Source organism: Bombina bombina, chromosome 1 (genome assembly GCF_027579735.1).
Source record: "Bombina bombina isolate aBomBom1 chromosome 1, aBomBom1.pri, whole genome shotgun sequence".
In the NCBI taxonomy this organism is placed as follows: Eukaryota; Metazoa; Chordata; class Amphibia; order Anura; family Bombinatoridae; genus Bombina; species Bombina bombina.
In genome coordinates, this window is record NC_069499.1 from 172,288,837 (window position 1) to 172,315,858 (window position 27,022).

At 39.3% G+C, this 27,022-nt stretch overlaps 1 protein-coding gene across 1 annotated transcript in view; it reads left to right on the forward strand.

Moving 5' to 3' along the window:
- Positions 1-27,022, forward strand: part of LOC128636604 (glutamate carboxypeptidase 2-like) — a 345,394-nt gene that overhangs the window by 37,922 nt on the left and 280,450 nt on the right. The window contains exons 2-5 of the mRNA XM_053689599.1: positions 3,969-4,188; positions 4,311-4,599; positions 11,287-11,412; positions 11,495-11,678. Of these exons, the coding sequence (XP_053545574.1) occupies positions 3,995-4,188; positions 4,311-4,599; positions 11,287-11,412; positions 11,495-11,678 (793 nt within the window). The 5' untranslated portion in view covers positions 3,969-3,994. The remainder of the gene's footprint in view (positions 1-3,968; positions 4,189-4,310; positions 4,600-11,286; positions 11,413-11,494; positions 11,679-27,022) is intronic.

A 27,022-nucleotide genomic window follows, 5' to 3' on the forward strand; every position in this document is an offset into this window, starting at 1 on the left:
GCAAGCAGAATCAGAGGCCCTGTGACATCCGGACCAGCCGAGCACACTAACAGGAAGCCTGCAGACTCACTGCTACGGACACTGCCTGCATTACAGGATTTACCCGCCCACCAACATGCTACCCGACAGAGTGAGACTGCTCGGCAGGAGGCAGAGGCTTATATGTGGCTACGCTGCTAAAACAAGCAGAGCAGATTGAGCCAGGAGACAACAGGGACTCGTTCCGGCTATAGTCACAGCCACACTGTGAGCCCCAACGACATCAGATGCAGGTGGGACAGGCCAGGCACACACCACGCTCACCCATAACATGAAGGGGAGCTAAAAATAAAATAAAAAATAAATAAAAAAAACAAAAATAAATAAATAAATAACAATAAAGATAAAAGCAAAAGCCTCATGAAATAAAACATAGTGGTAATACAGGGCAAAATCAGGGGCTGTGAAGGCAACAGCCTAAGAGCCCATCACAAAAAGAACACAGCTTGCACTGTCCTATAACAGAGCAGAAGAGGGCCCAATCAAGTTACAAATTAATCTGGGCACAAAGTAAGAGACTATAATAGGCAGAAGTCTGCTGGAGAAGCTGCAGGGATTTAATTTATCAGTAAAACAGTACAGCAAATCTAGCCTGCTGTTTATACACCCACACCATTAAAGCAGAGCAGCTCTGCAGGGGACAAAAAGCCACTTTCATCATAACCGTACCCAGACAAAGGGACATACCAAAGACATATAGCAACAGCACCCCAGTTAGAGCAACCACCAAGCACCCTGGATACAGGACATGCCAGACCGCAGATCAAACAAGGCTGAAACTACTAATAAACCTAAATAAATTCAGCAGTACTTGAAAACGCAAGAGAAAGTTAGCAACCACCAAAGAATGGAAGCTGTAAAGCACCCAGAACAGTTGGATCCACAACAAACTCCTTCAACCTCAAATACATCCCAAATCCTGACTAAAGAGGACATCAACTCTCTATGCACAAAAGAAGACATAAAAGACATTGTAGGAGAGGTTAAAAGCTGGTAGAGTGAACTAAAACAAGACATATCAAAAGCAACCAGTAGAATATCAGCTCTGGAAGAATATCACAACACCACATGCAATGATGTACAGCATATCTCAAAAATGGTGTATGATCAACAGGAAACAATACATCATCTATTGGACAAGGTAGAGGACCTGGACAACAGGGGCAGGCATAACAATCTACGTATACGTGGTGTACCCGAGTCAGTGCAACCATCAGCAATTGAGGGCTGTTTGCAGGCCCTGTTTAGAACAATTAAAGGTACCAACAGCTCACCGGATAGAAAGATAGAAAGGGCACACAGAGCGCTGAGAGCAAAACCCCCACCAATGGCACCTCCACGTGATATAATTTTGAAATTACTCAACTATAAAGATAAAGAGGAAATCCTATGCCATGCAAGACAAAAACAAAAAATAACACACACTGGAAACCACATTCAGGTCTTTGCAGATCTAAGCCCAGTAACGTTGCAGAAACGGAGAGATCTGCACTTCATTACCTCAGCTCTCAGAGATCAGAATATACAGTATAGATGGGGCTTTCCAGTAAGCATAATAGCCACCAAGGGGTGGAACCACAGCAATCTTCAAGTGTTTGGACGACCTAAGTTAAACGAGCTGTTACAGATCAACATATCGGAACCTGAAGAAGGGCAGTACAATGCACATGGGAAACAACCAGCAAGAGGCAGTTCAAGAGAACCACAGAGGGAGAACATGAGGCCCCACACTCCAATGGACTCTCAAGAAAAGGACCCTGTAGATAAATAGGTCTGACTTCTAGATAACCTGGACTAATCAAACTGAGTTGGCAAGGCTAAAGGTCGTATGTCTTATTTTTTCTGTTTAGATCGTTTAAAATAGGTTTGGGGGTGGGGATACTACCCTTTATAGCACCCCATTGTTACTGTAATTGTCATTGTTCTCTGTTCATCGCTTATATATAGTGATAAGAAATAATACTGTTTAAGTTTAAGATAAGTTAAAGTTAAATCTGAGAAATTTAGGAGACATACTCCATAGAACTATCAGTATTTTTTCAATTTTGTTGTAACTGCTTGACTGAAATAATACAGCATTTAGTGTACTGTAAAAAAACCCCAAAAAAAAACGTTTAATCCTCAAAGGAAAATGGTAATGTAAATGGATGAGGCCAATTAGCAGATTCAACAGTAATTAAAGTTTTAGCAATTGACAGCACATGTAAGCTCTATCTTATCACAATTACAATATGATAATAGATTTAATTCCCCAAAATGTCTAACATTGTAGAACAGTATAAAAAGTATGCAAGCAGTTATAGTTATAATATATATAAGCAATTAATCGGTACATAAATTGTCATTCTTGCAGAGGTTTTTTTTTCACAGTAATCATTGGTTACTCACTTTGAAAAATGTCTTAAAGAGACAGTAAAGTCAAAATTAAACTTTCATGAATCGGAAAGAGCATGCAATTTTAAACAACATTCCAATCTGCTACTGTTATCAAATTGTCTTTGTTCTCTTGGTAGCTTTTACTGAAGAGTACTCTATGGCAGTATGCAACTATACTATACCCTATGCAACAAGTAGAATAAAGGTGCACGCATGCATACCACTCATCGCAGACTAACCTCTCATATGAGCTTTCCCATATCTCCCTCAGTGTGTTTCCCAGTAAGGGGCTATGTCTGGAAGACCTGTGTCTTGCTGGCTGACCCCTGGTTTTTCATGAAGAACTCCAAAAAACGCCTATCTTAGAGCATGTGGTACCTTAGGGATATTGCCCTGGCCCTGAATCTAGAACTAGAAAAAAGCAGCAAGCACTAATGATACTGTATTTGTTTGACTACAGCTTAGTGGTCCCCAGTTACGCAGGGTTATACTAGATATTAATTTTGAATAACTCTTAAAGCCCAGTGCACTTTTATGTAAAACCAACAGAGAGGTTAATGATAACTATAGGAGACCAGCATATATATTCTTTCACATGTTTCCTTTGTATATTCATTTTGATTGTCAAGTACTGCGTTCCTGGATATTCCTTATTCCCCCCATGCTTCAGTATAGTCATGTAAGCGAGTAAGCCAACATTGAAGGAGTGCACTATTATTTGAATAACTCCCCCCCTATTTCAATATCCCTATGCGGTAAGGGTTCATTACCTCCTCCTCCGCATTCCTTTTTGGCAGAGTTAAGTAGCCTCTGCCCAGCCTGCAGAGCCGTGTTAGGTTCTGCAGGATCTAGTAATGCTATTCTATATGCTATTACCAACGCTCATTGTTATCAGTGAATATGTATCAGTGGCAACTGAGGTCTGTTACAGTACAACATTTTATCTGTGTACTTTGTTTGATGTTAATTGACATTATTTGATAGTAATTTAGGTGTTTTCCTACACTTGTTTGTATTGACATTACTTATGATTCCCAAAGTTGACCGCTACTATCTCCACACTGACACTGGACTTTTTGATGTAAACTTACCTGATGTGTCCTCAGCGGCAGTTCGCACTTCTGGTCTCTTAAGGAGACTGTTTGTCTGGAGGACATTGCAAACCAACTAAATTAAAAACGAGGTTTTCAGAATATCATGTCATGTCGCTGTGTTATGGACTGGTTTCCATATGATGTATCGTAATGAAAATTGTATTTTTCTTCAGATATGACTATGTTGTCAAAGATATTTTTACCTCAATAAAAATAAAGTTTATAAAAATGTTAAATCATTTTGGCAACTTGTTTCCACAATTATTTATTTTATTCTTGAATTAATTAGAAGAAGCAATTTTCAGCAGATTGTTTTCTCTTTCAGCTGTTAATGTGCTGAAGGATATGACAAATGTTGTTTTTATTTCTTTATATTTTAGTTAAAATAATTTTGTTAAACTAAAATATTTTCTAACGACACGATCCCTGTCTAAAGCTATTTTTAACTGTTTTTTTCAGAGACTAAATAAAGAATTTGAATCAGAATGAACTGGAAGAAAGTCTTTGGAGTATTGGCTGTGGGAATTTTAGGGCTAGTCATTGGGATTTTAATTGGAACATTTGCAATAAACCGAGGCCTACCAGATTGGATGGAACGAATGAGCAAAGATGGGGACCCCAAATACAGGGTTCAACTCCAGCAAGAGATTGACGCTGAAAATATTCAAAAGAATTTAAAGTAAGAAAGCTATTTTGTTCTCAAAAATTACATTTCTGTTTTTTCATGGATAATGGCTTAAGATCATGAAATGTGAGGTTTTTATAGAAAAACATTTTTTATCAAACCTTTTTTTTATATAGGTTCTTCTCCAGTAAACCTCATATAGCAGGAAGTCCTCAAGAGGAAGATGTTCTAGTCAAGTACATCCACAAGAAGTGGCAATCAAGTCTAAATGGAGCTAAAATATACAACTACACAGTGCTTCTCTCCTACCCCAATGCTAGTGACCCAAACTATGTGTCTATATGGTCTCCAAATGGAACTGAAAGTGAATTATCAGAAAAAGTTGAGAAGATCCTAAGTCCTGACCAGAATGATCCCACTGTGGTGAATCCTTTTAATGCTTACTCACCTGCTGGAGTAATTGTGGTAAGAAATATCAATAGAAATGGGATCAAACACCCATAATTGTTTATTGGCAGTTGTCTGTAAAATTAACTAATTTCTAGCTGTCAAAACATAACTATAATTTATAATAAAGCTCTAAACATGCACATAAACTGGTAAGATAATGCAAAAAAATAATTTTAGATAGACAATCATCATCATATTATAATATAATCATATGAGCATAATCATCATCATATAATCAAATAGATAATTAAAAAAAAAAAACACAGCACGGAGCACCAAGATATCAAACTTAAAGGGACATAAACAGGTTGAGATCTGTGCATATCCTAAAAGTGCCAATTAATAAAAAATTGTTCGCATAAAAAAATTGTTTAAAAATTGCTGTCAAGCGTTTTAAAATCATTTTTAAAAATAAGCAAAATTAATTACTTAGATAAACTGACTTGAGAAGCCAACTCCACCCCTCCTTATCAGTGTTTAGACACAGGCGAATATATATATAAATGATGTGCTGCTGCACAAAACTAAAGATTGACTTAAAGGGACATTTTATTTTAATGCTAGTCACCCTGCAATGGTATGTCTTTAAATCCCGCAATACTGTAAAAGAGATAGGTAAAGTACTGCTTGGGAGCCTTAGAGCACTGCTGGTGTCAAGATGGAAGCTACAGTTTGTCATAAGAGTAGTTGCAAAACCCAACTTTGCGAATTCTGCTGCTGATTGGTTGACCGGCAGTTTCCACTCAGGACCATCAGTGCTCTGTAGCTCCCAAGACATTATAACCCCTTTGTGGGGGTGAAAAACATAGCACTGCAGGGTCACTAGTGTTATAATGACATACTCTAATGAATTAGAGAATGTCATTCTTCCACTATAATGTCCCTTTAATAAAGCTGTATAGAAGTATATTAATGAATCACATTATAAGAAAATGTACTAAAAAACATTTAGAAGTAGTTAATAACAGTTAAATAGTTCATCTGTGTGTTATTAGTTTATCCAAACAATATAAGAGAACAAAAAGATAAATTCTCTGTTGCAGATTTTTTACTGCACGTGATACATATGTTAAGTCCGTTAGTGGCTTAGAGAAATATCACAGCATCTATATATCTCAGCATTGTCTTCAATCACATAGTTGCCAACATTTGAAAACATTTTCAGCAACTGTTTGACTGCAAAGGGCTATAATGTATATATGCATTTATAGACATATCTAAATATGTGTATGTATGTGTATATACAGTATATATATATATATATTTCTATATATATGCGTATTTAGGTATTTATATGTTTAGATATGTACATACATACATATATACACATATAAACACATACACATGTATACATTGGAGCCCTTTCTACTCAAATACCTTTAAACATGAAATAACATTTTTAATCAATTTTAATATTTAATAATGTGTTTTAGTGTGTATGTACCTTAAAGATTTTAGATTCCAAAGTTCTCATTGAAAATGTGAAAAATGTTCTATGTATATTTAAATAGATTTTCACATATATATATATATATATATATATATATATATATATATATATATATATATATATTTATTTATTTTTCAATATACAGTATATATATATATATATATATAAAAGTATAGATATCTATTTTACAAAATAATAATATATATATATATATAAAACATAAATAGAACATTTTCTTCTATGTGAAGTGTGTGGCTACACACATTTGCCTTTTGTCATTGGCTCACAATATGTCCACACCTAGCTCCTGGTAGTGCATTGCTGCACTGTAGATGACTTTAACTATGTATCTAATTGTTTTGCATCTTTTAAATACAGTTATATGCAAGCAACAGTGCAATAATAGCATTTTCTTCACTGTTACATCCCTTAAATGCAGGTTAAATCATCAAGCTCCTCATCACCTCCCTTACTCTGAAGCATATAATTGGAATAGGAAGAATACATTTAAAGCAAGTACCAAAATAAGCAAGCAAGGGTTAAATTATTAATCCTTCAGCATCTGTATTGCAGGACACTCCACAGCACCCTTTTGTATATAGATGTTACACATCCTGAAATTAGGGACATTACCTCAATATGTTTAGCCTTCTTATTTCTGTGTTGGGGCTGCTGCAATGGAAAACATATTTTTACTTTTGATCTTTGCTGCAGCAGTGATTGTGAGCAGTAGGTTCATAGATCCAGAAATGCCCCAGTAAATCTGGATTTTTTTGTGTGTATGTTCTCTGAATTGAATTCCAGTCCTAGCACATGAAGAGCTTGATATGGCGGAAATTACACATATTCCAAACAGTGCAACTCTATTGAGATGCCTTGCTTCATAACCCCTTGTCTCCTACACTCCCTAGTATTATATATCACATGGCTTTTCCTTACCTGATACCTGTCTACACACTTCAATATAATTGAAGATCACAGATAATGTTTCAGGAAAAAAACTTACATACAGTAAGCAATGAGTAATAATAGCAATAAGTAATAATAGAGTAAAATAGAAAGCCCAAGCGACCTCTGTGGTGGGAGTACTGTATTGCAAATACAGTCTGAACAGAACATTGGACAGACTTAATAGCCAGGGGCAGGAAGCAAAAAAGTAGAACTATCCCGGGATAAATGGGACTGTTAGCAGCTGCTATGGGGAAAAATATAGGCTAAAATTTCAAAAATCAATACAGATACAAACTGAGTCAGCATGGAGATTGCTGCTGTAGGATTGGAATAAAAATATAAACTTTAAAACTATTTAAGCTTTGAGATCATACTTGCACACATGCTTGGTGCCAGTCTCAGAACTTGTAAAGGCACGGATTGGCACATACACACTGTGCACTAGCTTGCCTGTTAATCAAGCACATGCACAAGATTGTGATAATCACGTAAAGGGACATGAAACCCAAAAATGTTCTTTCTTGATTCAGAGAGCATATACAATTGTAAGCAACTTTTGTTGAAGATGCAGTAATGCATTACTGGGAGCTAGTTAACGCATAAGGTGAGCCAATAACATGAGGCATATATGTGCAATACCAATCAGCAGCTCCTGAGCCTAAATACGTTTCCTTTTCAACAAGGAATACCAAGTTAAAGGGACAGTAAACCTTAAAAATAATGTTATATAATTCTGCACATAGTGCAGAATTATATAACATTATTTAGGTGATATAGCCATAAACGCCTTTTTTACAGTTTAATTAGCTAAAATACGGCACTTTTACAGACCCGCTCTCTGCTCTCTGCTGAGCGGGTCTGTAATATTCAGTCAGCGCATCGGGCCAGCTGTATAGTCACAGCCCGGCCCGATCGCGCCATAGCACTAAGTGCAGCTCGCTCCTGCACTTAGTCTTATGGCGCGGTCGGGCCGGGCTGTGACTATACAGCTGGCCCGATGCGCTGACTGAATATTACAGACCCGCTCAGCAGAGAGCAGAGAGCGGGTCTGTAAAAGTGCCGTATTTTAGCTAATTAAACTGTAAAAAAGGCGTTTATGGCTATATCACCTAAATAATGTTATATAATTCTGCACTATGTGCAGAATTATATAACATTATTTTTAAGGTTTACTGTCCCTTTAACAAAACAAATGAGATAATAAAATTACATTGGAAAGTTGTTTAATATCACAGGTTCTATCTGAATCATAAAAGACAAAATGTGGGTTTCATGCCCCCTTAACATCTAATTATAGTCTAAAATTCATACCTCAGGACCTTTTTAACATACTTAGGAATAAATTACAAGTGGAGCACAATCCATACCACTTCCCAGCCCCACCCCTTGTCATATACCATATCACTTTATTTCTGCCACAAACCTTTTTTAATTATTAAACCTTTGTTTCCTTTGTAACTTAAATAATTTATTTCCATCGCAAACTAGCAAACAATAATCATTTACTTTGGGTTTCAAAATGCGCAAACATTTTTAAGTGATATTTTAGATTGCACACAAGAGCACCCTAATACCATTCTACTGTATCCATTAAAAGTATAGGATGAACTAAAAAAAACTTTGAGTACATTCATTTGGTGACAATTTTTAAGCAATTACTTTCAATACCAGTTTGTGCATTATTGCTTGTAACACAAAGGATACCAAGAGAAAAAAGCCAATTACATGATATAAGTAAATTGGATAGTTAAAATGTTATTTTCTAGCTGCCTTTAATAATCTGTGTACATTTATTTTTCTAGTATCCTGTAACTGATTTTGAAGGTTTTTGTTGTTTTTTTTTCTCATGCTTACTATAACAGACACACACGGGGAAAAAATATGTTAAAGGGACTGTCTAGTCAAAATTAAACTTTCATGATTCACATAGGGCATGCAATTTTAAACAACTGTCCCAATTTATTTTTATCATTCAATTTGCTATGTTCTCTTGGTATTCTTGAAAGCTAAACCTAGGTAGGCTCATATGCTAGTTTCTAAGCCCTTGAAAGCCACCTCTTATCTCAGTGCATTTGACATTTTTCACAGCTAGACAGCGCTAGTTCATGTGTGCCATATAGATAACATTGTGCTCACCCTATGGAGTTATTCATGAGTTAGCACTGATTGGCTAAAATGCAAGTCTGGCAAAATAACTGAAATAAGGGGGCAGTCTGCAGAGGCTTAGATACAAGGTAATCACAGACGTAAAAAGTATATAAATATAATCATGTTGGTTATGCAAAACAGGTGAATATCTATATTTTTAAACAATAAAAATTCTGGAGTATTGGAGGGGAATTTTATATATCAGGACCCGCTAAGGGCCTGGCACCTAGCTCATAAATTTTTAGGCAAAACGAACCTAGGCTCTGCCTTTTTACCACTAAGTGGTAACCCAGATTTCCCTGCAGGTATGGATACGAAACCATTTCGCGCTTGGGAGGCGCTTGGGCTGAAAACTGTGGGATCACTGGTGGACCCACTACTGAAAACCATGAAATCTTTTGCGACACTGCAGAGAGAATACAACTTGCCAAACAATCACTTTTATGCATACCTACAGGCACGTCATTATGTGGATACTCTAACCAGAGATAAACCGGATTTTTGGGAAGGCTCACCATTCAGAGTATCGCAAACTTTATTTAAGATGGGATGCTTCTCTTTATCAGGGATCTATCAAACTTTGATACAAAAAAGGCTACAATTACTGCAACCTGAACTTTTACAGGGCTGGCAGAGGGAGGGATTTAGGGAGATCACGTGGGAAGAGGCCCGGAGAGGACTGGAGAAAACTAGAAAAGCCACGCTGTCGGCAAATCTACGGGAGACACAAATTAGATTTCTGCATAGGGCATATATGACCCCTAAGTGCCTGGCCAAGTGGATTCCTGACTGGCCGAACAGATGTACCAAGTGTTCAATGGAATCGCCGGACCTGTTGCACTGCATTTGGGATTGCCCCAAGGTTAGACAGTTTTGGGAAAAACTACAATATTGGGTTAGGAAAAAGCTGGCCATAAATATTGACTTTACACCTCAGATGATATTGTTTTTAGACTGGGAACAACACCATAGGCAATTTGACTCTGAACTGACGCTACTGATATTACTAGCAAGAAAATGCATACCCAAACATTGGACAGTTGCCCAAACCCCCTCAATAGCTTACTTTCGAAATATGCTGAGAACCCAACTATTTACCGAACAAGTAGATGTCAGAATAGACGTGGGAAATAGGTTAAATCCATTTCTTCGGAAATGGCGTAGACTGATACTAACGTTCGAATTAGAAGTACAAAGACAAGTTCTAATCCCTTTCCGTAATACTGTAACATTTCTGGAAGACTCTCTGAGAGGGGAATGGAGTCACTTAGATGACTAAAGCTTAGACATTGAAGGTTGACCCATACGTTAGTCCCTTCCCTTGATACCTTTTCTTTTCCCTTTTTTTTTTTTTTTTTTTTTTTTTTTTCTTTCGCACCGGCCCATCGAGTGACATTCAAGAAATAGAATACCCTAGGCGCTGAATAACTGTTGAATATAGGGGTGGGAGTAGTTTTCCTGGGTGGGGCACCTATGAAACCCTTGCCCTGTAGGTTAGTTGGGTGCACGATAGTGGGGAGAGAAGTTCTAATCTCCACATGGGCGGGGGGATATGGGAGGGATGAGGGGTAGGTGGGGGGGAATGGGAAGAAAAGAGAAAAGTTTGAGAGCTGTATCCATGTGAACCTTTTTTATCATGTTGAAAGTTTATTTGGATTGTAATATGGAATTTTTGATTATAATCAAGATATGTTGAGAAAGAAGGGTCGAGAAGGTCCCACACTGTAAATATACTATTGCACTGTCTTACTATGTATAGAACACTCAACTGACTTTATACTGTAACATGGAGATATTTGTTTGTATTTACATGTATGCCGCTCTCTCAATAAAAAGATTTAAAAAAAAAAAAAAAATTCTGGAGTAGACTGTCCCTTTAAGACATTATACATCTAGGGGCTGTAACATATCATCAAATAAGAGTGTCAACAAAAAACCTCAGAAAAGTTACAAAAAAAGAAATATAATTGTCATGTTAATGAACAGATTTGAAAAACTACTTCAGTAGGAATGACTGGAGATGAAATGTCCCTGTCCTGTGAACTTGTAGAGAGGTATAATGCATTTGTAATGCTAAAAATAAGTGATTTTGAGTAACTTTAGGTTAAGACACATATACCATTGTCTACTTGACTCTTTTATTGCTCCCACAGGGTGATCTTGTGTATGTTAACTATGCTTCAGTGGAGGATTTCCATTATCTAACAAGGGATTTATCAATGGATCTAAATGGTACTATAGCTATTGCCAGATATGGATCAATATTCAGAGGAGACAAGGTAAGATCATTTTACAATGAAAAATAAAATTTAGAGAAAAGGTTCAATGTTTCAAAGACTGTATTCTACTCTGTTCTTATAGGTGAAGAATGCCCAGACCTTTGGCTGTGCCGGGATCATTCTGTATTCTGATCCTGCAGATTATGTTGCTGGTGACCTTAATCGTGTTTTCCCTGATGACTGGTGGTTACCAGGTACTGGTGCTCAGAGAGGAACAGTACTGAATACTGATGGTGATCCATTGACACCATTTTACCCTTCCATTGGTAAGAAATATCCATGTATATACATGTCTACATATTTTTGTTTGATTATTTCAGAAAGTACTATAGTTTGTTATTATCATTTAATACAATCGCCTATATTCATATCGTCATGTTGTGCATTGTGGCTTGTAGTGTATATAACTATGTACTGTAGAATTTGGTTATTTCTTTCAAATAAATGAAGAGATTGAAGAAATGATAACAGGTTACATGTGTATTTACATAGAAGTTTAGAATATAACACATATTTAATTTGGAAAACTCGACTCATTCAAACATCAATTGAAAAATAAAACTGAAGAAAAGTTAAAGGGACACTGAACCCAAATTTTTTCTTTCGTGATTCAGATAGAGCATGCAATTTTAAGCAACTTTCTAATTTACTCCAATTATCAAATTTTCTTCATTCTCTTGGTATGTTTATTTGAAAAGCAAGAATGTAAGTTTAGGTGCCGGCCCATTTTTGGTGAACAACCTGGGTTGTCCTTGCTGATTGGACAGCACCAATAAACAAGTGCTGTCCATGGTCTGAACCAGAAATTAGCTGGTTCCTTAGCCTAGATGCCTTCTTTTTCAAATAAAGATAGCAAGAGAACGAAGAAAAATTGATAATAGAAGTAAATTAGAAAGTTGCTTAAAATTGCATGCTCTATCTGAATCATGAAAGAAAAAAATGTGGGTTCAGTGTCCCTTTAATGGAATACAGATATTTTGCACAACAAAATCTAAACAATTGGAATGTGCCATATACTCTATTAGTATGCTTGTTACTAATGAGGCATCCGCTGAACCCCAGATTCTCCAAATTCAAGACAAACAGCAACAGCAGTGGACAAACTGTTTTTTTATTGGGGTGTAACGTTCATAAACAGCAACATTTTGGGCTCTAACAAGCATGATTAAGGCTTTGTTAGAGCCTGAAACGTTGCTGTTTATGAATGTTGCACCCCAATAAAAGTAGTGTTTGGCCACTTTTAATGTTAGTACTGTTGCTGTTTGTCTTGAATTTGTGGATAAGGCTGCCAACCTTCCCTTATTTCCAGGAATCTTCCTTACTTGTCTAAACAATTTAACATTTCTCCCAGGCTCCCTTATTTATCTGATCCTATTATATGTTTCTCCCTTATTTTTTACAGCATTTAACCACTGTGCCTTTAATGAGAAATAGAATTCACAGATTTGTTTAGTAGAATGTATTAGGCTAGATTGTGTGAATGAAGATTATTTGTTTAAAGAATTTTGTACCAAACTGTATCAAATTGTAAAATAAAGTTTGTTTATTTTAGTAAAAACTGTATAATTTTACAATTTCTATAGACTCCCTTATTTTCTCCACCCTACTTGTTGCAATGTTGAGAGTGTGAGAGTGTCATGTTTAAAGTGAATGTAAACTTTAATGAATTAAAGGACAGTATCAAATAATAATCCGGCTTCCTCCAACCTTTGGCATCCAGCTCCTGGGGCAATGCAATGATTGAAGGAAGCTGTATTCGTCATTGTTCTGCTAAAGAAAGCAGGAACTGCAGGCGGAGGATCAGCATTATGTTTCCTATAACACAAAGGTATTTTTAAAAATAAGCATCTTTGTTTTTAAGATTATTTTTGATACTGGCCTTTAATTCATTAAAGTTTACATTCACTTTAAACAAGACACTCATGTTTAAAGTTGAAGTTCGAATATCAAGACCGCTTTAACTTATTCCCCCACAGAAGACAAAAGGCATGGAAAAAAACCCACCCAAAAAGTCTCATTTTTTCAAATGCGCTAACCCTACATGAGATATAAATAATATAATACAAACTAAGGGGGCGCTTTTGGGTGACTAGGGATGCTAGTAATTCACTGTTATCAATATATTGAGTCTAATATACAATATAAGCGTGACTATAATGATTATACATACAAAATTTGAAACATAAACAAATGTCCCAAAGTAAACTCAATGCACTTATAGGGTAAAGGAAAGTCCTTAGAATTAGGTTAACGTATGCTGGCTGCCTCCTCCTCACCGACTATACGGATTTAAACTGTAGAATATAGAAAAGAAAAGAGGGGCGCCTCATGTGTAGGATCATCAAATGCATATATGAACAAATATAATATGAGCCAAATGGGTACTCACATATTAGTAGTGATGTCGCGAATTGTTCGCTGGCGAATAGTTCCCGGCAAACATAGCATGTTCGTGTTCGATCCGCCCCCTATTCGTCATCATTGAGTAAACTTTGACCCTGTATCTCACAGTCTGCAGACACATTCCAGCCAATCAGCAGCAGACACTCCCTCCTAGACCCTCCCAGCTCCTGGACAGCAGCCATTTTAGATTCATTCGGAAGCTGCATTGTTAGTGAGAGGAGGGACAGTGTAGCTGCTGGTGATTTTATAGGGAAATTGATAGCTAGGCTAGTGTATTCAGTGTCCACTACAGTCCTGAAGGACTCATCTGATCTCTGCTATAAGGACAGCACCGCAAAAAGCCCTTTTTAGGGCTAGAACATCATTTATTTATTTTTATTATTTTTTTCCTGTGTAATCTAATTGCAGTTGCTTGCCTGCCAAGCCACTTGCCCAGTGCCACCACTCATATCTGGTGTAACAGTAGTGTAAATTTTAAAAAAAAAAAACTTTTTTGACTGTGAAACATCAGTCTGCTAGTGTAATCTAATTGCAGTTGCCTGCCTGCCAGCGTGGGTGCCAGGCCCACTTGCCCAGTGCCACCACTCATATCTGGTGTAACAGTAGTGTAAATTTAAAAAAAAAAAACTTTTTGGACTGTGAAACATCAATCTGCTAGTGTAATCTAATTGCAGTTGCCTGCCTGCCAGCATGTGTGCCAGGCTCACAGCGTATACTGTGCCCACTTGCCCAGTGCCACCACTCATATCTGTTGTAACAGTAGTGTAAATTTAAAAAAAAAAAAACTTTTTTGACTGTGAAACATCAGTCTGCTTGTGTAATCTAATTGCAGTTGCCTGCCAGCGTGTGTGCCAGGCCCACTTGCCCAGTGCACCACTCATATCTGGTGTAACAGTAGTGTAAATTTAAAAAAAAAAAAAACTTTTGACTGTGAAACATCAGTCTGCTTGTTTAATTTAATTGCAGTTGCCTGCCTGCCAGAGTGTGTGCCAGGCCCACTTGCCCAGTGCCACCACTCATATCTGTTGTAACAGTAGTGTAAATTTAAAAAAAAAAAACTTTTTTGACTGTGAAACATCAGTCTGCTTGTGAAATCTAATTGCAGTTGCCTGCCTGCCAGCGTGTGTTCCAGGCCCACTTGCCCAGTGCCACCACTCATATCTGGTGTAACAGTAGTGTAATTTAAAAAAAAAATTTTGACTGCGAAACATCAGTCTGCTAGTGTAATCTAATTGCAGTTGCCTGCCTGCCAGCGTGTGTGCCAGGCCCACTTGCCCAGTGTCACCACTCATATCTGTTGTAACAGTAGTGTAAATTTAAAAAAAAAAAAAATTTTTGACTGTGAAACATCAGTCTGCTTGTGTAATCTAATTGCAGTTGCCTGCCTGCCAGCGTGTGTGCCAGGCCCACTTGCCCAGTGCCACCACTCATATCTGGTGTAACAGTAGTGTAAATTTAAAAAAATAAAAACTTTTTGGACTGTGAAACATCAGTCTGCTTTTTTGTGCCAGAATCACAGCGTATACTGGGCCCACTTGCCCAGTGCCACCACTCATATCTTGTTTAATAATAGTGTAAGTGTATATTTAAAAACCAAAAAAACTTTTTGGACTGTGAAACATCAGTCTGCTTTTTTTGTGTCAGGCTCACAGCTTAAACTGGGCCCACTTGCCCAGTGCCACCACTCATATCTTGTTTAATAGTAGTGTAAGTGTACATTTAAAAAAATAAAAAACTTTTTGGACTGTGAAACATCAGTCTGCTTTTTTGTATCAGGCTTACAGCGTATACTGTGCCCAATTGCTCAGTGCCACCACTCATATCTTGTTTAATAGTAGTGTAAGTGTACATTTAAAAACAAAAAAAACTTTTTGGAATGTGAAACATCAGTCTGCTTTTTTGTGTCAGGCTCACAGCTTATACTGGGCCTACTTGCCCAGTGCCACCACTCATATCTTGTTTAAAAGTAGTGTAAGTGTACATTTAAAAAAATAAAAACTTTTTGGACTGTGAAACATCAGTCTGCTTTTTTGTGTCAGGCTCACAGCGTATACTGTGCCCACTTGCCCAGTGCCACCACTCATATCTTGTTTAATAGTGGTGTAAGCGTACATTTAAAAACAAAAAAAAACTTTTTGGACTGTGAAACATCAGTCTGCTTTTTTGTGTCAGGCTCACAGCCTATACTGTGCCTACTTGCCCAGTGCCACCACTCATATCTTGTTTAATAGTAGTGTAAGTGTACATTTTTAAAAAAATGACAGGCAGAGGCAGGCCACCCACAAGTGCCGTGGTGGTCGTGGTGCTATGATTCCCTTTGGCCATAGAATAATGCCCAGTGTTCAGAGGCCACGTACCATGAACTCGAAAAGTTCTGAGGAGGACATAGTTCACTTTTTAACACAGGACACCCAAGCTTCTATAGCTTCCGCTCCGAACCGTGATGCACCATCCTCCTCCAGCTTATCTTCGGGCACCTCTCAAGTTACCACTCGCCCGCCTGCCGCCACCACCAACACTAGCACCACAGCCGCTTCAATTGATCTGTCAGAGGAGTTATTTACACAGCAGTTGGAAGAAATGGATGATGCGCAACCATCATTGACAGAGGATGTAGATAACAGTGATATGTCTCAGTCAGGCAGCATTACAGACATGGACATACGGTGTGATGATGATGATGTTGTACCCGCTGCTGCTTCCTTTGTTGATTTGTCAGATACAATTGAAGCGGTTGATGATGACGATGCGTCCGTGGATGTCACGTGGGTGCCCGCTAGAAGAGAAGAAGAACAGGGGGAAAGTTCAGATGGGGAGACAGAGAGGAGGAGGAGACGAGTTGGAAGCAGGGGGAGGTCGTCGCAAGGAGCTAGTGGCACAGTCAGACAGCATGCATCGGCACCCGGAGTCAGCCAGACAGCACGCCAATCAACGCATGCTGTTGCCACCACCAGAATGCCGTCATCGCAGAGCTCAGCAGTGTGGCATTTTTTTTGTGTGTCTGCCTCTGACAACAGCGATGTCATTTGCAACCTGTGCCAAAAGAAACTGAGTCGTGGGAAGTCCAACACCCACCTAGGTACAACTGCTTTGCGAAGGCACATGATCGCACATCACAAACGCCTATGGGATCAACACATGAGTAGAAGCAGCACACAAACTCAAAGCCGCCATCCTCCTCCTGGTCCAGCATCTTCAGCCACATCAACCACTGCTGTCCTCCTTGCCCCCTCTCAACCATCCGCCACTCCGTCTCTCTTCCGGAGCAGTTCCTGCTCATCTGCCCACAGTCAGGTGTCTGTCAAGGACATGTTTGAGCGTAAGAAGCCAATGTCACAAAGTCACCCCCTTGCCTGGCATCTGACAGCTGGCTTGTCTGAACTGTTAGCCTGCCAGCTTTTACCATACAAGCTGGTGGAGTCTGAGGTGTTCAAAAAATTTGTAGCTATTGGGACACCCCAGTGGAAGGTACCCGGCCGAAATTTCTTTGCACAAAAGGCAATCCCCAACCTGTACTCGATTGTGCGAAAGGAAGTAATGGCATGTCTGGCATACAGTGTTGGGGCAAGGGTCCATATGACCACTGATAGCTGGTCTGCAAAGCATGGTCAGGGCAGGTCATCACCTACACTGCGCATTGGGTAAACCTGCAGCATGGAATGCGTGGCTCTGCAGAGGAGTTGGTGACACCGCCACGACTTGCAGGCAGGCCTGCTGCCACCTCCTCTGCTCCTCCTACTCCATCCTCTTCCATAACCTCCTCGGCTGAGTCCTCTTCTGCTGCTGCGTCTTGCTCCACATCAACGGCACCCCCCCAGCTCCCCAGGTACTATTCCACATCCCGGATACGGCAGTGTCACGCCGTCTTGGGGTTGACTTGCCTGAAAGCAGAGAGTCACACCGGACCAGCACTCCTGTCCGCCCTGAACGCACAGGTGGATCAGTGGCTGACTCCGCACCAACTGGAGATCAGCAAAGTGGTTTCTGACAACGGAAGTAATTTGGTGGTGGCATTGAAATTTGGCAAGTTGACACATGTGCTGTGCATGGCACATGTGTGTAATCTGATCGTACAACGCTTTATGCATAAGTACCCAGGCTTACAGGACGTCCTGAAGCAGGCCAGGAAGGTGTGTGGCCATTTCAGGCATTCCTACATGGCCATGGCGCACTTTTCAGATATCCAGCGGCAAAACAACATGCCAGTGAGGCGCTTGATTTGCGACAGCCCGACACGTTGGAATTCAACACTCCTAATGTTCGACCGCCTGCTCCAACAAGAAAAAGCCGTTAACGAGTATTTGTATGACCGGGGTGATAGGACAGCCTCTACGGAGCTGGGAATTTTTTTGCCACTTTACTGGGCGCTCATGCGCAATGCTTGTAGGCTCATGCGTCCTTTTGAGGAGGTGACAAACCCAGTCAGTCGCACCGAAGACACCATCAGCGACATCATACCATTTGTTTTCTTCCTGGAGCATGCCCTGCAAAGAGTGCTGGATCAGGCCGTAGATGAGCGTAAAGAGGAAGAGTTGTGGTCACCATCACCACCAGAAGCAGCCTTATCAGCATCGCTTGCTGGACCAGCGGCAATGCTGGAAGAGGATTGTGAGGAAGAGGAGTCAGAGGAGGAATGTGGCTTTGAGTAGGAAGAGGAAGACCAATCACAACAGGCATCCCAGGGTGCTTGTTGTCACCTATCTGGTACCCGTGGTGTTGTACGTGGCTGGGGGAAAGAAGATACCTTCAGTGACATCACTGAGGATGAGGAACGGGACATGAGTAGCTCGGCATCCAACCTTGTGCAAATGGGGTCTTTTATGCTGTCGTGCCTGTTGAGGGACCCTCGTATAAAAAAGCTAAAGGAGAACGACCTGTACTGGGTGTCCATGCTACTAGACCCCCGGTATAAGCATAAAGTGCCTGAAATGTAACTGAATTACCGCAAGTCGGAAAGGATGCAGCAGTTCCAAAATAAATTAAAAAGTATGCTTTACACAGCGTATAAGGGTGATGAACACAGCACAACGGGAATCTAACAGGGGAAGAGGTGAAAGTAATCCTCCGACTCCCACGACCACGCCGGCAAGGACAGGACGCTTTACAGACGTGTTGTTGATGGAGGACATGCAGAGCTTTTTCAGTCCTATGCATCGCCACAGCCCTTCTTGGTCCACCCTCAGAAAACGACTCGACCGACAGGTAGCAGACTACCTCGCCTTAACTGCAGATCTCGACACTCTGAGGAGCGATGAACCCCTTGACTACTGGGTGTGCAGGCTTGACCTGTGGCCTGAGCTATCACAATTTGCGATAGAACTTCTGGCCTGCCCCGCTTCAAGTGTCCTGTCAGAAAGGACCTTCAGTGCAGCCGAAGGTATTGTCACTGAGAAGAGAAGTCGTCTAGGTCAAAAAAGTCTAGATTACCTCACCTTTATTAAGATGAATGAGGGATGGATCCTGAAGGGACTGACATTGGGCGATACATTCGAGTAAAAAAGGCCTGATGAGATGAGCTGCCTTGGGCTAAAAATGGTCCACGCGCTGCCGTATTTTATCTTCTAATGCCGGATGACTTGCGTGACTTATCCGCCACCAACTAGGGTTCAAGCCGCAATGTTTTAGGGCACTTTCTGCCTGGGAAACAAACATCAATTTTTCTGGCCGCTGCTACAGCAGCGGCTGCAACAATACCTAATTTTTCAGGCATGTGTACATGCCAAATTTTTCTAGCCTCTGGTGCTGCACTTTGGCTTCAAAAACCAAACCAAAAAAAAAGGCACGTAACAGGGATTAAACTGATAGGAATAGTACTACTTAACACACCACTCCTATCTGGTGGCACATTAGATTGCACGCGCAGTGCCCCAAATTTGAAGTAGGAGGACCGACCAAGCATCTTTTTCCATCTCCCGGTTCCTAAAATCCATGCCATATACACGTCCCCTGGCGCTGCAACTGCCTCTGGGAACCTTACCATGGGTCCCAGACCGTACGTCTTGTAATTCTCTGTCTGGGAAATTATATATCTATCAAATCTATCTATTTATCTATCAAATCTATCTAGCTATCGTATCTATCAAATGTATATTGCATCTATTGATCTATCTATCTAATCTATGTATCTATCTATCAAATGTATCTATCTCATGGCCGGACTGTTTTGTGACAGCCACTTGTGTTTCGGCCAAATGTCCATTGGCCAAATGTCCATCGGCTAAAAGTCCGTCCACGATTGCACACGCAGTGCCCCAAATTTGAAGTAGGAGGACTGACCAAGCATCTTTTTCCATCTCCCGGTTCCTAAAATCCATGCCATATACACGTCCCCTGATAGGGGGCGTAACAGGTATTAAACTGATCAGAATAGTACTACTTAACACACCACTCATATCTGGTGGCACAATAGATTGCACGTGCAGTGCCCCAAATTTGAAGTAGGAGGACCGACCAAGCATCTTTTTCCATCTCCCGGTTCCTAAAATCCATGCCATATACACATCCTCTGAAAGGGGGCGTAACAGGGATTAAACTGATCAGAATAGTACTACTTAACACACCACTCATATCTGGTGGCACAATAGATTGCACGCGCAGTGCCCCAAATTTGAAGTAGGAGGACCGACCAAGCATCTTTTTCCATCTCCCAGTTCCTAAAATCCATGCCATATACACGTCCCCTGGTGCCGCAACTGCCTCTGGGAACCTTACCATGGGTCCCAGACCGCACGTCTTGTAATTCTCTGTCTGGAAAATTATATATCTAGCAAATCTATCTATTTATCTATCAAATCTATCTATCTATCGTATCTATCAAATGTATATTGCATCTATTGATCTATCTATCTAATCTATGTATCTATCTAATCTATCTATCTCGTGGCCGGACTGTTTTGTGACAGCCACTTGTGTTTCGGCCAAATGTCCATCGGCCAAATGTCCGTCGGCCAAATGTCCATCAGCTAAAAGTCCGGCCACGATTGCACGCGCAGAGCCCCAAATTTGAAGTAGGAGTACCGACCAAGCATCTTTTTCCATCTCCCGGTTCCTAAAATCCATGCCATATACACGTCCCCTCATAGGGGGCGTAACAGGGATTAAACTGATCAGAATAGTACTACTTAACACACCACTCATATCTGGTGGCACAATAGATTGCACGCGCAGTGCCCCAAATTTGAAGTAGGAGGACCGACCAAGCATCTTTTTCCATCTCCCGGTTCCTAAAATCCATGCCATATATACGTCCCCTGGCACCGCAACTGCCTCTGGGAACCTTACCATGGGTCACAGACCGCACATCTTGTAATTCTCTGTCTGGGAAATTATATATCTATCAAATCTATCTATTTATCTATCAAATCTATCTATTGTATCTATCAAATGTATATTGCATCTATTGATCTATCTATCTAATCTATGTATCTATCTATCAAATCTATCTCGTGGCCGGACTGTTTTGTGATAGCCACTTGTGTTTCGGCCAAATGTCCATCGGACAAATGTCCGTCGGACAAATGTCCGTCGGCTAAAAGTCCGGCCACGATTGCACGTGCAGTGCCCCAAATTTGAAGTACCGACCAAGCATCTTTTTCCATCTCCCGGTTCCTAAAATCCATGTCATATACACGTCCCCTGATAGGGGGCGTAACAGGGATTAAACTGATCAGAATAGTACTACTTAACACACCACTCATATCTGGTGGCACAGTAGATTGCACGCGCAGTGCCCCAAATTTGAAGTAGGAGGACCGACCAAGCATCTTTTTCCATCTCCCGGTTCCTAAAATCCATGCCATATACACGTCCCCTGGCGCCGCAACTGCCTCTGGGAACCTTACCATAGGTCCCAGACCACACGTCTTGTAATTCTCTGTCTAGGAAATGATATATCTATCAAATCTATCTATTTATCTATCAAATCTATCTTTCTATCTATCTATCGTATCTATCAAATGTATATTGCATCTATTGATCTATCTAATCTATGTATCTATCTTTCAAATCTATCTATCTCGTGGTTGTGCAAATGGACTGTTTGCGGTTGTTTGCGGTGCGTTAAATGGGGAGTTTGGTCTGTCACTGTGAAGCAGGCGTAACCCTTACACTACCTGATCAATACAACATCATACCTGTTGTTTTAAAGCACGTTATTCCAAACAATTTAGGAATGTTAGGTGATTTATGCCCTTTATGGATTAAAACCAGACTCTGCATCAACTATGTAATTTTACGTGGGAGTTTTGCCATGGATCCCCCTCCGGCATGCCACAGTCCAGGTGTTAGTACCCTTGAAACAACTTTTCCATCACTATTGTGGCCAGAAAGAGTCCCTGTGGGTTTTAAAATTCGCCTGCCTATTGAAGTCAATGGCGGTTCGCCCGGTTAGCCCATTCGCGAAAAGTTGCGGACATTTGCGTTCGCTGTTCATGAACGGAAAATTTTCAGTTTACGACCTCACTACATATTAGTAGAGCACACCAATGTGCTAGTAGGTGCAGGCTGTAGAATTATCGGGTATAACAGCTCACCCACAGCTAGGATTTTTTGTGTAATGCTGACCAAGCACACCAATGTGCTGGTAGAAGCAGGCTGACAAATTTAGGATAGGTGCGTCAGCTCACCCCACTAAGGTTCTCCCAATGTACAGGATCCAGGTGCAGGGAAGTACTGATGATTGTACTCCAAAAGGATATCAATAAACTCAGGTAGGTAAGGTGTTACCACTCAAATTTAGTTTTTGTAAAAATAATATATTTATTAAAAAGGTTTAAAAAGTTTTAAAACAAATACAAAGAGTAGAATAAGGGTATTCAAATATCCCCTTATACATGCAACGCGTTTCTCTGTGCTATAAGGCCATTTCCTCAGGCATAGTCAATAAATAAATATTTCACATTCAAATGTTGTTCACATAGAAGATTATGCTCTATTTAAATACATTATACACACATATATATATGTGTGTGAGAGTTTTTTTTGGTACAATATGTATTTATACCTATATATATATATATATTTATATATACAGTATATATATATATATATATATTTATATATACAGTATATATATATATATATATATATATATATATATATATACATATATACAGTATATGTATATAGATACAGATACATATAAAACTATCTATTTATAAATTCTTAAAATATATTTCTTAATTTGAAGAACATTGGAATGTGAAAGATTTACGGTAAATACATAGTTAAACACTTTCGGCTAGATTACAAGTCTTGCGTTAGCCTTAAAAAGCAGCGTTGAGAGGTCCTAACGCTGCTTTTTAACACCTGCTGGTATTACGAGTCTGGCAGTTACAGGTGTACCGCTCACTTTTCTTCCGCGACTCGAGCTTACCGCAAATCCCCTTATGTCAATTGCATATCCTATCTTTTCAAAGGGATTTTCCTAACGCCGGTATTATGAGTCTTGGAAGAAGTGAGCGGTAGACCCTCTCCTGTCAAGACTTCTACCGCATTTAAAAGTCAGTAGTTAAAAGTTTTATGGGCTAATGCCATAACATAAAACTCTTAACTAAAGTGCTACAAAGTACACTAACACCCATACACTACCTATTAACCCCTAAACCAAGCCCCCCCCCCCCACATCACAAACACTTTAAAAGTTTTAAACCCCTAATCTGCCGACCGGACATCGCCGCCACTGTAATAAATATATTAACCCCTAAACCGCCGCACTCCCGCCTCGCAAACACTAGTTACATTTTATTAACCCCTAATCTGCCATACCTAACATCGCCGACACCTATCTACATTTATTAACCCCTAATCTGCCGCCCCAAACGTCGCCGCTACTATATTACATTTATTAACCGCTAAACCTAAGTCTAACCCTAAGTCTACCCCCTCTAGCTTAAATATAATTTAAATACAACAAAATAAAATTACTACAATTAAATAAATTAATCCTATTTAAAACTAAATACTTAACTATAAAATAAACCCTAAACTAGCTACAATGCAACTAATAGTTACATTGTAGCTAGCTTAGGGTTTATATTTATTTTACAGGCAACTTTGTATTTATTTTAACTAGGTACAATAGTTATTAAATAGTTATTAATTATTTAATAGCTACCTAGTTAAAATATGAAAATAAACAAACACTAAATTACAGAAAATAAAAAAATAATTACAAGAATTTTAAACTAATTACACCTACTCTAATCCCCCTAATAAAATAAAAAAGCCCCCCCAAATAAAACAATTCCCTACCCTATACTAAATTACAAATAGCCCTTAAAAGGGCCTTTTGCGGGGCATTTCCCCAAAGTAATCAGCTCTATTACCTGTAAAAAAAAAATACAATACCCCCCAACATTAAAACCCACCACCCACACACCCAACCCTACTCTAAAACCCACCCAATCCCCCCTTACAAAAACCTAACGCTACCCCCTTTAAGATCACACTACCTTGAGACGTCTTCACCCAGCCACGCACAAGTGGACCTCCAGAGGGGCAGAAGTCTTCATCCGATCCGGGCAGAAGAGGTCCTCCATGTGGCAGTAGTCTTCATACAGACGGCATCTTCTATCTTCATCCATCCGGAGCGGAGCGGGTCCATCTTCAATCCAGCCGACGCGGAGCATCCTCTTCAAATGAAGTCCAAGCGAAGAATGAAGGTTCCTTTAAATGATGTCATCCAAGATGGCGTCCCTTGAATTCCAATTGGCGGATAGGATTCTATCAGCCAATCGGAATTAGGGTAGGAAAAATCCTATTGGCTGATGCAATCAGCCAATAGGATTGAGGTTGCATTCTATTTGCTGATTGGAACAGCCAATAGAATGCGAGCTCAATCCTATTGGCTGATTGGATCAGCCAATAGGATTGAACTTCAATCCTATTGGCTAATTGGATCAGCCAATAGGATTTTTCCTACCTTAATTCCGATTGGCTGATAGAATCCTATCAGCCAATCGGAATTCAAGGGAAGTCATTTAAAGGAATCTTCATTCTTCGCTTGGACTTCGTTTGAAGAGGATTTTCCGCGTCGGCTGGATTGAAGATGGACCCGCTCCGCTCCGGATGGATGAAGATAGAAGATGCCGTCTGGATGAAGACTTCTGCCGCTTGGAGGACCTCTTCTGCCCAGATCGGATGAAGACTTCTGCCCCTCTGGAGGTCCACTTGTGCCCGGCTGGGTGAAGACATCTCAAGGTAGGGTGATCTTCAAGGGGGTAGTGTTAGGTTTTTTTAAGGGGGGATTGGGTGGGTTTGAGAGAGTGGTTGGGTGTGTGGGTGGTGGGTTTTAATGTTGGGGGGGTATTGCATTTTTTTTTTACAGGTAAAAGAGCTGATAATAAAATAACTAATAATAAAATTACTAATAACTATTGTACCTAGTTAAAATAAATACAAAGTTGCCTGTAAAATAAATATAAACCCTAAGCTAGCTACAATGTAACTATTAGTTATATTGTAGCTATCTTATGGTTTATTTTATAGGTAAGTATTTAGTTTTAAATAGGAATAATTTATTTATTTGTAGTTATTTGTAGTTATTTTATTTAGATTTATTTAAATTATATTTAAGTTAGGGGGGTGTTAGACTTAGGTTTAGACTTAGGTTTAGGAGTTAATAAATTTAATATAAAATTTAATATAGTAGCGGCGACGCTCACTTTTTTGCGGCTAACGCCGGGTTGAAAAAAAACCGTAATACCAGCGTTGTCTGTAGGTGAGCGGTGAGCTGAAACTGCTTGTTAGCGCCGCAAGCCTTACCGACAAAAACTCATAACCAAGCTGTTTGTTAATAATGCATAACTATGTTTTTACATGTTTTTTTTATCTACTTGACTGCAAAGGGCTCCAATGCACACACATATATATATATATATATATATATATATATATATATATATATATATATATATATATATATATATATACAGTTGTGCTCATAAGTTTACATACCCTGGCAGAATTTATTATTTCTTGGCCATTTTTCAGTGAAAATGAATAATAACACAAAAACTTTTCTTTCACTCATGGTTAGTGTTTTGCTGAAGCCATTTATTATCAATCAACTGTGTTTACTCTTTTTAAATCATAATGACAACAGAAACTAACCAAATGACCATGATCACAAGTTTACAAACCCTATTAAAGGTAACCATCCTCACCTGTTATCTGTTTGCTTGTAATTAGTGTGTGTGTATAAAAGGTCAATGAGTTTCTGGACTCCTGACAGCCCCTTGCATCTTTTTTTTTTTTTAATCAAAGATTTTTATTGAGGCAATACAAGAAAAGAACATGAACATAATATACATTTTGTGTCAATTTGGGAAATTTTGCATACAATACATTGTTTATCCATTGGACAATGAAACCTTTACATAGAAGATAATAAAGAAATCGTAATAAAATAAAATTACTACAATTAAATAAATTAATCCTATTTAAAACTAAATACTTAACTATAAAATAAACCCTAAACTAGCTACAATGCAACTAATAGTTACATTGTAGCTAGCTTAGGGTTTATATTTATTTTACAGGCAACTTTGTATTTATTTTAACTAGGTACAATAGTTATTAAATAGTTATTAATTATTTAATAGCTACCTAGTTAAAATATGAAAATAAACAAACACTAAATTACAGAAAATAAAAAAATAATTACAAGAATTTTAAACTAATTACACCTACTCTAATCCCCCTAATAAAATAAAAAAGCCCCCCAAAATAAAACAATTCCCTACCCTATACTAAATTACAAATAGCCCTTAAAAGGGCCTTTTGCGGGGCATTGCCCCAAAGTAATCAGCTCTATTACCTGTAAAAAAAAAAACAATACCCCCCAACATTAAAACCTACCACCCACACACCCAACCCTACTCTAAAACCCACCCAATCCCCCCTTACAAAAACCTAACACTACCCCCTTTAAGATCACACTACCTTGAGACGTCTTCACCCAGCCACGCACAAGTGGACCTCCAGAGGGGCAGAAGTCTTCATCCGATCCGGGCAGAAGAGGTCCTCCAAGTGGCAGTAGTCTTCATCCAGACGGCATCTTCTATCTTCATCCATCCGGAGCGGAGCTGGTCCATCTTCAATCCAGCCGACGCGGAGCATCCTCTTCAAATGAAGTCCAAGCGAAGAATGAAGGTTCCTTTAAATGATGTCATCCAAGATGGCGTCCCTTGAATTCCAATTTGGCGGA